Source organism: Callionymus lyra, chromosome 11 (genome assembly GCF_982586985.1).
Source record: "Callionymus lyra chromosome 11, fCalLyr1.hap1.1, whole genome shotgun sequence".
NCBI classification, from domain to species: Eukaryota; Metazoa; Chordata; class Actinopteri; order Syngnathiformes; family Callionymidae; genus Callionymus; species Callionymus lyra.
The window spans coordinates 11496807-11513677 of NC_141828.1; the positions used below are offsets into that span (position 1 = coordinate 11496807).

General features: G+C 39.7%; 2 protein-coding genes and 1 non-coding gene across 4 annotated transcripts; 1 reads left to right on the forward strand and 2 right to left on the reverse strand.

Moving 5' to 3' along the window:
* Position 1: 1 nt before the first annotated feature.
* Positions 2 to 1667, forward strand: dnajc12 (DnaJ (Hsp40) homolog, subfamily C, member 12). Its single transcript, XM_087802736.1, has 5 exons — positions 2 to 284; positions 746 to 824; positions 917 to 1056; positions 1139 to 1262; positions 1339 to 1667. The coding sequence occupies exons 1-5, from the start codon at positions 207 to 209 to the stop codon at positions 1419 to 1421; spliced, it is 504 nt and encodes a 167-aa protein (XP_087658862.1). The 5' UTR covers positions 2 to 206; the 3' UTR covers positions 1422 to 1667.
* A 1658-nt stretch (positions 1668 to 3325) lies between these two features.
* Positions 3326 to 14604, reverse strand: LOC148069271 (up-regulator of cell proliferation-like). 2 transcript variants are annotated; one of them, XM_087802246.1, is made up of 3 exons: positions 14588 to 14604; positions 8539 to 8647; positions 3326 to 8422 (listed from the first exon to the last, which is right to left on the reverse strand). In XM_087802246.1, exons 2-3 carry the CDS (start codon positions 8627 to 8629, stop codon positions 3765 to 3767), a joined length of 4749 nt encoding a protein of 1582 aa, XP_087658372.1. In that variant the 5' UTR covers positions 8630 to 8647; positions 14588 to 14604; the 3' UTR covers positions 3326 to 3764. The 2 variants fall into 2 exon arrangements, with proteins under 2 accessions (XP_087658372.1, XP_087658371.1); XM_087802245.1 differs by lacking the exon at positions 14588 to 14604 and adding an exon at positions 12710 to 12779.
* A 701-nt stretch (positions 14605 to 15305) lies between these two features.
* LOC148069272 (signal recognition particle RNA) lies at positions 15306 to 15603 on the reverse strand. The gene has a single exon (XR_015713093.1).
* Positions 15604 to 16871: the final 1268 nt, after the last annotated feature.

The window sequence follows — 16871 nt, forward strand, 5'->3', positions numbered from 1 at the left end:
ACTTGAACGCAGCATGAGTCACATGTGGAAAAAAAAAAGATCGCGTCAGTCTCGACCTGTCGTCGGGATTTCTGACGTTTTTTTTTATAAACTTCACACCTTTGTCGCTTTGGTAAAACGTTATTGGAAACACCATCAGGGCATCAACATCCTCCTGGATCTGGTCAGAGCCGCAAAAAAGCTTTTTGTTTAAAAAAAAAAGAAAAATGGAAGCGCTTTTGAGCGTCAATCCCAATGATTTGGAGGATTATTACGGAATATTAGGATGTGATGAGTTATCATCGGTAAGTTTTGACAGTTAAGACAGGGTTGGTCTATTGCTTTGAACGTTTGCGTCATTTACATGTACACGCACATCGTGACGGTATTTTATTATTCGTCATCATTGACGAATTTGTATGACTACTTGAAAAATATTTAAAGCTAAAGTTAAGAAATTACTGATTTATTTTCACTTCAGATGCCAACCTGTTGATTCATTGACATTTCTTTTTTTTGTCACCAGGAATTAAAATTAGACATTTCTAATAATATTTGCCTGTTAGTTCAAAATATTAATTTTCTAGCACAATGAGCTGGAGCCTATCCAAGCTACTAGAGAAAGGGGACACCCTGGAAAGGCCCCCAGCCTGTTGTAGGGCATTCAGACTCAGCAACCATTTACAGACAGACAGACGAAGATAGACAGAATTTATTCATATATGTTTTGACTGTGGGAATGAGATTAGTATCTTTTGCGTTGCAGACTGAACAGATTCTCTGTGAATACAAAATCAGGGCCTTGGCTTGTCACCCGGACAAACATCCCGACAACCCACAAGCAGGTTTGTAGCATCACATTATTATACATTTCCCTTTGTTATTTTTTACAGCAAATAGTTTGTAACAACCAGAAAATGTCCACTGCATTTGAAAGTGACAGATTTCCAGAAGTTACAAGATGCAAAGGAGGTGTTGTGTGACGAATCAAAGAGAACGAACTACGACCTTTGGAAAAGAAGTGGAATCACGATTCCGTTCCACGACTGGCTCGCATTGAACGACTCTGTGAGAACAGTGAGTGTGAACTTGTTTTACTTCGTTTGTAATTGTTACTCAAGATAATTTAAAATTCTGCTTCTTTCTTGTCTATTTGCAGTCGATGCACTGGGCGGTGAGAAAACAGAAGGAGCCCATGTTGGAGGCGGCACGAGCAGAAACTTCTCACGGAGAAGAGGACCATGGTAAACCTGGAAACACCTCTGAGAGCTCCTCATATATTGGTACGTCACGCTCTGAAAGTGACATGGAGGACTGGTCTAAAAAAGGATATTAACCACCTTCATCGTTTCTACATAGGAGACCAATGTCATCAGCGCTTCCGCTGGACCGGTGACCCTCCGTCTGGCCTCCTCCAGAAGTTTAGAAATTATCAAATATAATCTTACGATCATGGTTTATAGTTGTGTGTCTGTGTTTTGTAAGATGTTGTTTTTGTGTGGAAAGACATTCCAAATGTTTATGTATTTTAATTAATGTCCAGGAAATATTCTACGTAAACCGCTTACAGTTGCTTTGATAAAAATACACAGTGTTGATAAGTTGTTTACTTGCCGTCTCCTGTCTTTCCACTGATCTACGATGATGATGAAAAATAACAATAAACCATATTATATATTCAAACAGTATTTAAATGTGTAGATGTTTTACTTTTATTGTCATATTTTTCCACGTGATATATTGTTTTATACAATTCGTCTTCAAATGTAATATGAAAAAGGATGGAAGTGAAGAAACTTGGAGCAACTTTTATCTGGACTTCATTTAACGGAAGCAAGGAGTTTCCATTTAAATAACATTAAATAATTAGAATTTCAATAAATCAAGATTGAAAAAATGACGTTTAACGAACACTGACATAGACACAGACACTCGTCGTCAGCAACACGATCCACTTTAATTTATGACGATTATATATAAAGTTCTGAACACTTTTTAAATATTCTTCTCAGATACTGGGTGTCAAATAAACTCATGCGTGAACATGTTTATAGCTGAAAGGATAAAACATGTGAGTGACATTGATTTATAATCAAACTTTGAACTCTACTGAGGTCATATTTATTCATGTAAACGTCGGGGTTCTTATAACTTCTAATCATTAACTGCAATGTCACTCTGGACCAGAAGGTGGGGGTGTTGCTCCTGAAATGATCGTGCACTTTGATTTTGATGGAAGGAAGAAAAGAACAGAAGCTTCTGTGACGTGTTTAAATAGTTTGTGATGATCCAGAGAGAATTTAAAAGACAATAAAGTCTCGCTGTGTCGATCATGATGTTGGGACTTTAGAAGTCGATTAGAGAACAATGAATTTTTTTAACTTAATTTTTAACTCGACTAAAAACTGTTATAATATGTTAATGTGAAATAAATACAATTCATTTTACACATGCTATTCATTATTAATAGATTAAACGACTTGTTTAGGTTTCATTAACATATTTATCTTCAACTCTGGTTAAAGTCGTTACATTCTCTTCAACGTAAAATAAATAAATGAATGTGTTTATTAATTGTTTGCATGTGTGAGGAATTGTAATACCGTACCTGTCCAGTCGCGGTCAGTGTTACAGAGATGACAATAGTTCGGACATAATTTGAAGAAAAGTGTATTCATTTTTAATGGATTGGTATAAGTATTGGTATATAAGTACTTATTAAGGTCCGGGTCTTCAATTGGATCTCTCTACAGTGACTATATTTCCCCATACCTTCACTTCAGTGAGCTTGAGCTGCCATTTTATGGTCGTCATAATCCAAAAAACAAAAGCCATGTTTTTTCTTTTTGTCGTCTGGCTGGTTGTTCAAAATGACATCAGTAAGAGAAACCATAGCTATGATGTTTGGGTAGATATATGTTAAGTCCAGGTCGAAGCCATCCTCCTGATACCGCCTTTTCTTCTGGCTGACCATTTCTTTAATAATCGCAGCCATTGCAGCAGGCGACAGGAGTCTTTAAGGTGAAAAAAAACAAACGTGTTGAGTCTATATCGACTGTTCGGTGCCGTGTGTCGCTGTCGTGGGTCCTCACTGACGGTTAGGATTAGACTCTGACTCATAACTTTCACTTCCACTTTCCAAATCCTGCAATTCAGGTATTGCCAATAGCTTCGAAAAATCAGTCATGCAGTCGATATCCAAACCAATATTTCCATCATGCTTACACTGAAGATTGATAGGAAGGATTTTTGACATATACTTGAATGTGGTGGATGAGAGTCTGATGTGTAATGGTATTTTACACATCTGCAAACCAAATAAACACAACATGTCTTTTTTCTGCACATGTCATTCTTTATAATGTCACAAAAGCATTTCAACAAATTTGCAAGCACTAGTAAACTTTATTTTACTGTTCTATTATGTATTGTTTTTGTACAGCTGCTTGTAAGAACATGAATTGCAAAAATGTTTAATGGCACTTGTTTCTTTTTAGTATGAATGCAAATAAAATGAGGAAAATAATTTGAACCAAAGTGATTAAGTAAAGTTGCTAAATAGCTACATTTCGAAATAAGTACAATCATTGACAGTGCAGTACACAACAATTCACACTTTTGAATTACAATGTACAGTTCATTGAAATGTGTTGAAAAACTTAAAAAAAAAAGGATGGACAAAAACTGCGCCATCTTGAGTTTGCGAGAGTCATCACTGCTAATTTCAAACCATTATTTGACAAAGTCAAAGTAAAAACTTTATTTCAGTAAATACTATGAGTGAGTTAGTGACTGTTAAAGGACTGCTTGAGACTATCTTTTGCCTGTTTTGATGTGATACCTTTCCAAGTTTCAGGAATTACAGCAGGTTTGCATTCATATTCTTCTGCAAAGCGTTTGTTGAACTTCCTCATAACATATTTCCAGTAGTCTGATGGTATAAGGCTGACATCCGGAGAAATTTTCCAGTCTGGATAGATCTCCCTGTATGTTTTGTAGGGATGCCATTGACCGTTTGTATTCCGGCAGCGGAAGTTTATATCACTGATCACTAAAGATGAACAAATGTCAGTCACCAGTTTTTCACTGTCAGAAAAACGACATTTCCCCAGACCTGTGGGACGATGCACGGATGCCCAGTGCTCCTTGTGGGCGCGGCTTCCTGCCTCACACGGAGTTTTGCAAAACGGGCATTGTTTACCGCATCCAATGACTTTTGAGAAGAGCTGCTTCTCGGGATTCAAAGTAAGCTTTTTAAGCTTCGTTTCAAATGTTTCCTTCTTAAACTCTTTCTTGAGAGTTTTGCTCATGTCCTCGAGACTCTTTTTGAGAAAAAAAGCAAAATGTTTCGGGTCAGCTTTGTTAAAAATCATAAAATCTCCACGAGCAGTCTGGGGGATGACCAGTTTGTCACCAAGAGCTTTGTAAATATATTCAATATAGCCCCTTAAATCGCCCCCCTTCTCCGTTTTGCCTTGCTCTATTGCCTTGTTGATGCTGCTGATGCTAGAACGGATGTGCCGATCCTCAAAGTCAAGCATTTCATTAGAGACTAAGAAGTAAGAGACCATTTTTTTATGTATGCAACGCTTAGCATACTCTTCATAGGAGCAAATATACCCCAGATACTCTTGAAAGTCCATCTTGGACAATAGATCCTTTAAAAGAGAGTATTGGAAGGACATCCGTGTGCTGAACTCCTCCTGAGTCAGCATTTTATCAACAATGTTGAGGCCCAGAGAACCGTAGACGAAGTCTGTGATTGCTGGCTTTAGACACTTGCTGGTGAATTCATCTGCCTTGCTCTGGCACTGGTCCCGCTCATGAAACACATCTTTGAAATCGGCTAAGAATTTCTCTTTGTTCTGAACCAGGCACCTGTACGGGTCGTTCAGCTCAATGAAATTGATGTGCATTTTGAGGAAATCCCTGGCCACAGTTCCGCAAATATGTTGTTTCAGCAAAATCTCAAACTGAATGTCTGTCTTCAAATTTTGTTGTTTGGCTTTCAGCTGATTATCAATAATATACAGGATTTCTTGGATGTAAGTCTCATGGTAGTTACACTTCGTGTCTATTTTATCCTGTGCAAACTTTGTGCATTCAGCTATAATGCTGTCAGCCATGTCCTGTACTTCTTTGATGTGGGACTTTTTGCTGAACCATTTTCGAACCGTGTCTGTAATGTAAGTAAATTTGTCAGGGTTGAATGTGAAAGGTTCTAATCCACAGTCATGGAGATTCTTCTCATGTAATAACTGAGATGCCTTTGCTCCCTTGCGATTGACATTTTCCCTGAGGTGTTTGTCAATACTTGCAAAGACATCAAGTGCTTTCTGCTCAGGGAAGGACAGTTTGTTCACAGTTTCCTTCCACATTTTTTCAAACTCATGGTTAAGTTGGTCATCAGTCATCTTGGTGTTTGTCTTTCGACATTTATCTATCAGGACACACACTCGACCTCCCAACTCATCTGTGTGTGTCTTTTTGATTCTGTTAAGTTTAATCATCCCTCGTTTTGTTTCTGAGGCCCTTTCCAGCTGGATCTTAACGGAATTTGTGATTTCCATTCTCAGAATCTTTGCACTGTTTGCAAACTGCTCTCTGTATCTTTCAATAAGGTGAGCAGAACCATCTGCATCATCAAAGTACTGTGCTAGATTGTCCTGAAGCTTACGCTCCCAGTGAGACAGTTCCTGTTCAGCTTCTCTTTTCAGAGAATCCAGGAGAGTTGTCATTTCGGCTGTATTAGAGTCCCTGGAATGATTTGAGATTTTGGTTTCAATGTTGGAAGTCCAGGTGTACATATCTTTTTGGAATTCCCACTCCCATTTGTTGAACTCAGTGCACAGTTTGATATATGCATCTGCTACCAAACTGTTTCTGAAACTGAAGATGAAGTTTTCATGCTTCACTGCACTCCAAAGGCTGGTCAACCATTCAGTAAAGGCCTTAATGTTGTTCTCACAGGAGTTACAGTCGCTAAGTTTATGTATGGTTTGGTTTTTTAGATCATTAACAGCTTCACTGTAGCCCAAGTTGACTGGGGCCATTGGCGGGGTTCCATTCCAGAGCCCAGGGATATACCAGTTCCCAGTGTCTGGGTTGTACTCCATCACATCAGTAAAGAGCTTGTTCTCCTCCCTTTTCTCCATTTTGGCTGCTTCCAGGGTCATTCTGTTCAATTTCTGCAGCAGCACCTTCCTGTCCCTCATGTTGGTCTCATGAGCAGAAACATCTGACACATTCTGGTGGACGAACAGACATTTGGGCTTTTTACCCACTTCCTTCATCCTAAGAAAGGCGTGCAACACAATCTGTAGGACGTCCTCCATTTCTTGCATGTGTTCCATAGATATGTTAATAATGGTGATGTCGCTTAAGCCGACAACAAGTGTGGCAAGCTCATTATCATGGTCATAGCTCTCTTCAAGTTGGGCCAGTTGTGGTGACTTCAGCCCCTCTGTGTCAATGATAACCACATAGTCACACTTGAGCATTTTTTTGAGGTCTTCACCAACTTTAATGAGTAACATGAAGGCACCGCGTGTACAACGGCCGCTGCTGACAGCAAATTGCACTCCAAACATGGTGTTTAGGAGAGTGGACTTTCCTGTACTCTGGACTCCAAGAACTGTGATAACCTTGATCCTGGCTTCAGGAGCTACCAAGGCATTGAGCTGGAAAAGGACGTCCCGTGTCCACATGAGGGGGGTGTTAGACGCATCCCCATCAACAAGCTCGAGTGGCAAACCCTTTAGCATCAGTTCTGCGCACAGTTTTGGAAGATGCTGTAAGTCTTGACAGCATCGATTTGTTGCATTGGTCGCTAGTGAAGCCTCATAGATCTGGCCCATCTCCCGGAAGAAATGTTCCATCCCCAGAGAGCTACTGGAAAGCTGTTTGTCTATTTGCTGAATTTCCTCTCTGTCTTTGGAACTAACACATTTATCCCTGTATTGCTCACGGAGTTTTGACAGCTTTTCCCTGGACAAGTTATCAAGATTTATTTTCATCCATTTGAGGAAAAATTCCCTCTCCATTCCTGGAGTTGATATTGTTTCTATAAATCTTTGCATAGAAGAGGAAATTTCATAAGACTGCTGTAGTCTACGGAAGTGTTTCTTCTCTGTTTCTAATTGACTTTTGTACATTTCTATACTTTGATTTCCAGCTTTTCGCAAACGGAATTGCTCTTTTTCAAGATCAGTCAGCTTCTTCCAGATTTCTCCCTGCCTTGGTAGATTGACTTCTTTGTATATGAGGGGGTCCACTATTTCTTTTGTGATGGCATCAGCACTTTTCTTTGCCCCTTGACACGCCGGCAAGTCCTCATCCACCAAAATCCCCAATTCATGGGCAACATCAGTCATCCCCTCGATGCTCATCCTGATATCTGGGGCATCCACCGCATAATTGATCGCGTCCCTCAGACACCTGAGAAAGTCAGCTTCATTATTTTGCGGCTTCTTGAGAACGATATTCTTATTATTCAATTTCAACTTGGAGGCGACCTGTTTCAAATGCTCAACGTTAAAGCATCCACTTTGACTGTTGCTAACCAAGAACATCTGTGCCCTGTGATGCTGTTTTGTTAACACCTGCGATCCCAAGGCTAGATCATCACAGAACACAAAAACGGCTGTTGATATTTTACACAAAAACGAGTATTGTGCGTCAAATGACTCGACATCTCCTCGCAGGTTAGTCACCGACACAGGTACATTGAAATGGTCCATGTTTTTGTTTCCACAAGGCAGATACCAAGTCATTTCCACCATTCCACTTGAAATCTTTCGTGGAATGTTTCCGCACTCCATGTTGTGATGAACAAAAATGTCATGATATTGCTGGGAATTACATAGTACCTTGTTGAGAATCTCTGACTTGGATAACGAGCATTTGCCTAGTCTCACAAAAGATACAAGAGGCAGTTTAGCAAGAACAGTTTGTTCTTCAACAAAGCCCTTTGATTCAGAGAGGGACTGGGGCCTGTATTTATGGACAATATCCCTCATAGCCCACAACAGCAGAGTGCTCTGATTGGTGTCAATGCTAGGAAGCAGAAGGGGCACAGCGAACTGACACATGGACATTTTGAGGACAATTTCCTGCTGCACAAAACTATCTGAACACAGCAAAAGTGCTGTGATGATATCTAAGGGGTTTTTTTTACACTCTAAATGTAGACCATCTAGAAGTTGATCCAAGTCCAAGGTGGCAGAATCTTGTGCGGCCTCACTGGGGGAGTTTGTAAACTTCACATTTCGAGCCGTCACATTGACACTCATTAGTTTTCTCAGCAAATAACAAGGCAGGTCTGAAACACATGTGGGGTGTTGATCACTGACATTCTTTTTGTTGATCTGAAGAACCGTTCTCAGGGACAGTTTATCCTCGTAGTGAAGACCGAGGTCAGTCAAGTAATTTCTCAGCTGTGACCCTACAAAAACAGAAAATACTTGTTATTGAAATGTATTCAAATTCTCTATGCATGTCTTGACATTTGTCAACTGTATTTGCCTTCCCTTGGTTAGAATCATTCATCTTCTGGCTCACCTTGCATGCCGCTGATAGTAGTTCCCTGATGATGAACACCATCTGAGGACGGATCCGACTGCATTTCTTCCTCAGTACGATAAATATCCATGAAGTCATCTTCGTCATTCTGAATCAACAGAAATATCAAAATAAAATAACATCAGTTATTCAGTTCTGCACTTTACAAATGCATTTAAGATGTTTTTTCAAAACAAAAGGGACACAAATCAACACTAACTTTTACACATACATACAAAGCAACATCCAGAGTGCAACAAAACGCAATATCCAGAAAACACAATTGAACTGGTTAAAAAAACTGTTAAAAAGAACTTTAAAAGAGCCTGCTCAGCAATAGGAGTGCGACTGGAGCACATTTACAACAGCCTCTGATTGGATAGCACTGAGACAAGTCAAATTGAGTTGAAACGATGATTTGAGTTAATTTAATCGTTTTTTAACACACAATGGCTGAAGAACTTGATCTGGTCGCGGATATACTTGCAAAGCAATTTTGAAGAAGGATATTTCAATATAAGCTGGACGTTATTAAGAAAGTTATGCTAACACCAAGTCTTTCACAAGCTTCAAATGATTTACTTATTTCCTCCATGAACTACGTGAGTAAATACATTTTTTTCGAAATAATGTTGAACTTTATGAGATCAATAGTGGTGCGTGTGTGTGTCGCTTTAGTTTGTGTGTGTGTGGAAGCGATGCAGAGCGTGTGTGTCGTGGCCATGGAAACCACACAGACTGTAGTGGGAGTTATATTTTGATATAATGCACTTATGTTGTGTTCATTTGATGATGATCTAAACGTCCTATAACAGTATACGGTCAGATCCCTGTGGTGTATAAAGAACCTTAAAGTAGTTATTGAGAGGCGGATTCATTCAAACGTGGGCCACTGAAGGCCTATGTGTGAAATGCACGGCCCGCCACTGATATATATACACGAACAACTCATCTAATGATGATGGCAGCTCGGAGGAAACAAAGAACCAGAAGGAAGTGGTTTCAACACGCTTGCATCACGTTTATGCGGATGCTACAATAACAACCAGTGATTGAAGAGGTACAATACCATCGAATTTCCATGACTATTCAAGGGAGTTGGCCGCGAGACATAAAGCAACAAGTGAATGACTCATCACTCAGACAATGAAAACTGACAAAAACAGAGCTAATAGAAACCCACCCCACCTGGGGAAAGGATGGTGGGTGTGATTATACTGTGTAGTAGGATCTGAAGTAGGATCTGAAGGATCGAGTGAACATTGAAGTGCCTGTCAGTACAGGATTAGCAGAATTACAGTATTCACACGAGCATACACACTGGCCTCTCTAACTCCGTCAGAGACCAGACAGGAACAATCGATCACAGTTTAGATCGCATTACACTATTCACAAACGTGGAGTGACGATGTTTTGACGGATGTTCAAAAAAATAAATTAATGAAAAGAACAAAAAAATTAAACTGCAACTTATGTGAAAACCCAACTCTCCTGAATTCACATGTTGTAAATGTTGAAGTCGTCCTCTTCAAATGCAATAGGTCATTCATCATGATGAAATCTCGCCAAACGAGACTACAGCTTAAATTAAACAGTCTGACATCACTGTGGTGCAGGTGTCCTCCCCTAGAAGCCCTAAATCAGTTAAGTACCTACATGCTAAACGTGAAACAAAATAAATGTTTATGTAAACATGGTGAGCGTTACTTCTGCCTTAGAGTCGTTGAATGTAACCTGTGTTTTGTGACCAATCAGAGCAGAGTGGGCGTGGTTGCTTGGACAAGACTTCTTCTCAGCTAAAACGGCGCATTTTGAGTGGGCGGGACTTAAGCGCATTTTCTAATGTAAATATCTTTATTAATTGAGATTTTTGTTCAAAAAGAAATATACTGATGAGTATAATAGTCCTAGAACAATTTGAGAGAAACTTAAATCGGCACATTAGGTGCCCTTTAAAATGATCTACGACCGTTTTGTGCAAGTTTATTCATTTACAAAATACAACTTAAAAAGTAATTGCAAGATATGACAAACTATTAACTGAACCAGTATCTTTATAATAACATTTTAAAAACTTAATAATGTGCAGTGAGGTTCATGAATGACATCAATTATAAGAAGTGGAAAATAGCATATTATTCAATTATTCATCCAACAACCTGCAACTCGTAATGCTTAATATCAAACCATTATAATTCCTCTTATAGTGACACTCAAACAAACACACACAGGAACTCATTTGTTCAACAAACCTTTAGAGAGAGAGAGAGAAAGAGAGTCTCGATACAATGATGACACAAATGGATGAATCATGAAATATAGTGCTACTCCAGAAACTTCTGGCCGATCATGATATTCTGGGCTTTAAGTGAACGAGGGTAGGTGACTTTAAACTTCATCTATTTCAAACCCCCTCGCTCACTTCTCCTCCAGTCTCCAAGGGCCCCTTCGTGTGACGTTATAGCAAGGGTTTGGGGCCAAATCAAACAATTATTAAAACACAGCCCTAGTGTCAACCTTGTGAGAATCCCCAGGTTAACTTTGTAACCAAGCTTCTACGAATAAGGAGAAGCCCTCACACACGTAAGTAAGTAAGTAAGTAATATTTATTTATATAGCGCTTTTCGAGACCAGGGTCACAAAGCGCTTTAACAATCAAAACAATACTCAAAACAGTACATACTTCAAAGATCAAGACAACACCGAGAACAACACAGGAGTTCGAGAAATTCAAGGAAAAGCCTGAACAAATAGAAACGTCTTAAGATGTTTCTTAAAGGAGTCAGTAGATCCATCAAGCGCAAAGAGAGAGGAAGATTGTTCCAAAGCTTAGGAGCAACAGCCTGAAAAGATTTCTCTCCTCTGGTCCTGAGCCGTGTGCGTGGAACCATAAGTAGATTCTGATCCACAGACCTCAGAGACCGAGCTGGGGTGTAAGGCTGGATCAGATCAGTGATGTAAGGAGGAGCCTGACCATGAATAGCTCTGAAAGTAAGAACCAGAATTTTAAAGTTGATCCTGAAAGAAACTGGAAGCCAGTGAAGAGTTTTAAGGATCGGAGAAATGTGAGTTCTCCTACTTGAGCGGGTCAGAATTCTCGCTGCAGAGTTCTGAATCAACTGCAGACGAGACAGCTCCTTCTTGTTAAGACATGAAATCAAACTGTTACAATAGTCCAGACGAGAAGAAACAAACGCATGGATTACAAGCTCCAGATCATGTTGTGACAACATTTTCCTAAGTTTAGAGATTTTTCTCAGTTGAAGGAAACAGTTTCTGGTCAGTTTTCTGCAGTGTTGAACAAGAGACATGTCTTTATCAAATACAACACCCAAGTTTCTCAGGCTCAGTTTGACAGACTGACCTAAGTCACCCAAGTACTGACTTAACCCTGGAATCTTATCATCAGGAGCAATCACCAGAGTTTCAGTTTTGTCCACATTAAGCTGTAAAGTGTTTTCACTCAGCCATTGTTTGATTTCTAGCAAACAATTGACTAAGCTGTTCAGCCTTTGGGGCTCAGTTGGGTCAAAAGAGCAGTAGAGCTGGATGTCATCAGCAAAAATGTGATAAGAAACATCTGGAAATCTCTGAATGATTTTACCAAGGGGAATCAAGTACAGCAAAAACAATAAAGGACCCAGAACAGAACCTTGAGGGACTCCACACAACAGATCTGCCGATTCAGACCTCATTTGATTGGCAGATACACTAAAACTGCGCCCAGAAAGGTAAGATGAGAACCATTCTAACACAGACCCAGACAGTCCCACTTCATCCCTTAGTCTTCTCAGCAGGATCTGGTGATCAACTGTGTCAAAGGCTGAGGACAGATCCAAGAGAACCAGAACAGTGAATTTACCAGAGTCAGCCGACATCATGATGTCACTGGACACTTTCAATAAAGCTGTCTCCGTACGTGTAGCCCCTCTGACCCCCCTCCTTTAGTCGAAGATATTGACGTTCTGAGGGAGTTTACGCCCTATAAAGAGGCAGCCTACTACTCTCTGCTGGGTCAAGAGGTCACCTATAATGACTGTAGAGAGCGCCACATACATTCATAGAACTTTGGTTAGGAAGATAACCTGGCGATTTATTGAACTGGAAAAATCTTGTATTTCTGATTTGATCTATCAATACAAATATTTAAAAAAAATATATCAGTACTTACCATTGTTTTAACTGTGCTTCCTGAACAGGAAATGTGATCAGATCTGTCAGCTTAGTGCTCTTTTGACCCAACTGAGCCCCAAAGGCTGAACAGCTTAGTCAATTGTTTGCTAGAAATCAAACAATGACTGAGTGAAAACACTTTACAGCTTAATGTGGACAAAACTGAAACTCTGGTGATTGCTCCTGATGATACGATTCCAGGGTTGAGTCAGTACTTGGGTGACTTATGTCAGTCTGTCAAACTGAGCCTGAGAAACCTGGGTGTTGTATTTGATAAAGACATGTCTCTTGTTCAACACTGTAGAAAACTGACCAGAAACTGTTTCCTTCAACTGAGAAAAATCTCTAAACTTAGGAAAATGCTGTCACAACATGATCTGGAGCTTGTAATCCATGCGTTTGTTTCTTCTCGTCTGGACTATTGTAACAGTTTGTTTTCATGTCTTAACAAGAAGGAGCTGTCTCGTCTGCAGTTGATTCAGAACTCTGCAGCGAGAATTCTGACCCGCTCTAGTAGAAGAACTCACATTTCTCCGGTCCTTAAAACTCTTCACTGGCTTCCAGTTTCTTTCAGGATCAACTTTAAAATTCTGGTTCTTACTTTCAGAGCTATTCATGGTCAGGCTCCTCCTTACATCACTGATCTGATCCAGCCTTACACCCCAGCTCGGGCTCTGAGGTCTGTGGATCAGAATCTACTTATGGTTCCACGCACACGGCTCAGGACCAGAGGAGAGAAATCTTTTCAGGCTGTTGCTCCTAAGCTTTGGAACAATCTTCCTCTCTCTTTGCGCTTGATGGAGTCTACTGACTCCTTTAAGAAACATCTTAAGACGTTTCTATTTGTGCAGGCTTTTCCTTGAATTTCTCGAACTCCTGTGTTGTTCTCGGTGTTGTCTTGATCTTTGAAGTATGTACTGTTTTGAGTATTGTTTTGATTGTTAAAGCGCTTTGTGACCCTGGTCTCGAAAAGCGCTATATAAATATATATTACTTACTTACTTACTTACTTCCTCAGCTCTGAAAATAAAACAGTTGAAATAACTCCCTCCCATTATGCATTGAATTAAAATATTCGAGTGAAGTAATCCAAGCTTCATGTACTTGAATGTAAATATAGGAATCATGAAGAACCACCATAATGTTCAAAAATGAAATAAACAGCTCAACGCAGGGTCAGAATCTTTGCTAATTTAGGGTGTGGTCAGAAGAAAATATGCTCTTCATGAGAAATATCCTCGTAGATCTGTTAAAAATCACTGATTCCTACAATACACTGCATTGTTATAAAAAAAGGCACTTTATTCAGAATTAAATCTCATGTGTCTCAACATTAGAAAGTGTTCCCACTAAAGCTCTTTCCATCGATAACTCACAATACCACACAAACCTTTTTACAAGTTGGCAAAAATTACTATTAACCATCATAAATGCATCATAATCTCTTATGAATGTTCTCATATAGCATAGTACTCGCGTCCTGCAGGATGGAGCTGCCCGGTTACACAATCAAAATAAGTAATAATCCTCACTGTCTTTTTGTTTTTTGTAATTCTCTCCCACACTTTTATTTTGCAATAAAACTCTTTTTCTTATGTATAAGTATGTGATCTGTGCTGCTGTTCAAATGTCACCACTAAGTAACCAATGAAGGTTTATCTTATTTAACCCTCATAGAAAACTGTAAAACACCACAATCCAACTTTAGTCAATTAAACAAAAAAAAATCTTGATTTCCTGTAAATATGTCATTCTGAAACATTTTAACAATTCTAACAGTTAATATTTTGAAGTGGCTCATCATTTAGAATTGTGTCTTCCAATGTTTCAGTATCATATTGAGTTAGTGTGGATAGAAGAGATTAAAGCAATTTACCTCGACTCAGTACTTGCTCAGCCTTTCAGGAGATGAATGTCGAAATGCTCTGCAACAGAGCAGAGTCCACTTATATCCTCCTACTCGATTTACTTTCAGTTGAACTTACTGGAAATCACCCGATTTCCTTGAAGCTGTTACACAACGACCCCCTGACCCCAGTTGAGTTCAGTGTTGAGGAGTTTTATTATAAATCAATTTAAAAATAAACCTTATATATAATAGTCATAAACTAAAGTGGATCGTATTGTTGACGATGAGTGACTGTGTCTATGTCAGCGTTCTTTGAATGTGACTTCAATCTTCGAATGTTATTTTAATCCACTTAGTAAAAAACACAAATCAGGCTTTTTAAGGCAGCCAAATATGTTTATTTTTAACTTTCATAATGTTAAAACTTAAGCAATCGATTACATAACAATTTATAATTTACCAACATTTTTAAATTGACTAAGAACAGAAATTATATATTAAGGTGAAATGAATATGATTCTTGAACATTTTCTTATCATTAACATATTTAAAATCAACTCATGAATGGGTCGTTAGATAGTCTTCATTGAAAAGATAAAATGAATGAACATGTTTATTAAATGTTTGCTGGTGTGTGAGGAATAGTAATACCGTACCTGTCCAGGTGGGGTCAGTGTTACAGACACCTGTTGATCAGTGAACAAACAAACATGAGTTTGTGATATTAAAGTCAGCAGAGAGAGTGAAAAGATGAAGTCTTGCTGTGTCACTCAGGCTGCACTACAGTGTCTGCTCACAGGTGTGATCCCACTACTGATCAGCAGGGGGCTTTGACCTGCTCCGTTTCCGACCTGGGCCGGTGCACCCCTCCTTAGACCACCTGCTGGTTCTGAGCTCCCCCAGAAGCACCATATGGACACGGACCTTAGTGTGGACACCTGATCAACACAGTCCACTGCAGCTCAGATCTCCTGAACTCAAACCATCCTCCAGTCTCAGCCTCCCAGTCACCTGGATTACAGGTGTGCGCCACCACACCCGGCTGATGGACTCACTGATCTTCTGTTCTTTTCTTCTTCCTTTAATCGAAATTACTTGTAGGCTTTTTATCAAAGTATTTGATGTAATTGGCCCCTGGGTTACCAATATGGTGAACCTCTCCCTTTCCACAGGGGTTTTTCCCAATGCATTTAAACATGCCATTGTGGAGCCTCTGCTCAAAAAACCAGGCTTAGACCCAACTGACCTCAGTAATTTCAGGCCTATTACTAAGCTCTCTTTCTTGTCCAAGGTCTTGACACAGTTGATCACCAGATCCTGCTGAGAAGACTGAGGGATGAAGTGGGACTGTCTGGGTCTGTGTTAGAATGGTTCTCATCTTACCTTTCTGGGCACAGTTTTAGTGTATCTGCCAATCAAATGAGGTCTGAATCGGCAGATCTGTTGTGTGGAGTCCCTCAAGGTTCTGTTCTGGGTCCTTTATTGTTTTTGCTGTACTTGATTCCCCTCGGTAAACTCATTCAGAGATTTCCAGATGTTTATTATCACATTTTTGCTGATGACATCCAGCTCTACTGCTCTTTTGACCCAACTGAGCCCCAGAGGCTGAACAGCTTAGTCAATTGTTTGCTAGAAATCAAACAATGGCTGAGTGAAAACACTTTACAGCTAAATGTTGACAAAACTGAAACACTGGTGATTGCTCCTGATGATAAGATTCCAGGGTTGAGTCAGTACTTGGGTGACTTAGGTCAGTCTGTCAAACTGAGCCTGAGAAACCTGGGTGTTGTATTTGATAAAGACATGTCTCTAGTTCAACACCGCAGAAAACTGACCAGAAACTGTTTCCTTCAACTGAGAAAAATCTCTAAACTTAGGAAAATGTTGTCGGAACATGATCTGGAGTTTGTAATCCATGCGTTTGTTTCTTCTCGTCTGGACTATTGTAACAGTTTGTTTTCATGTCTTAACAAGAAGGAGCTGTCTCGTCTGCAGTTGATTCAGAACTCTGCAGCGAGAATTCTGACCCGCTCTAGTAGAAGAACTCACATTTCTCCGATCCTTAAAACTCTTCACTGGCTTCCAGTTTCTTTCAGGATTAACTTTAAAATTCTGGTTCTTACTTTCAGAGCTATTCATGGTCAGGCTCCTCCTTACATCACTGATCTGATCCAGCCTTACACCCCAGCTCGGGCTCTGAGGTCTGTGGATCAGAATCTACTTATGGTTTCACACACACAGTTCAGGACCAGAGGAGAGAAATCCTTCCAGGCTGTTGCTCCTAAGCTTTGGAACAATCTTCCTCTCCCTT

Coding starts and splice junctions, on each gene's coding strand:
- LOC148069271 (XM_087802245.1), bottom strand. Junction 8,423..8,538: donor TACTATCAGCGGCATGCAAG/GTGAGCCAGAAG, acceptor CTGTTTTTGTAG/GGTCACAGCTGAGAAATTAC.
- dnajc12 (XM_087802736.1), top strand. CDS start 207: ATGGAAGCGCTTTTGAGCGTCAATCCCAATGATTTGGAGGATTATTAC. Junction 285..745: donor GATGTGATGAGTTATCATCG/GTAAGTTTTGAC, acceptor TTTGCGTTGCAG/ACTGAACAGATTCTCTGTGA. Junction 825..916: donor TCCCGACAACCCACAAGCAG/GTTTGTAGCATC, acceptor TGCATTTGAAAG/TGACAGATTTCCAGAAGTTA.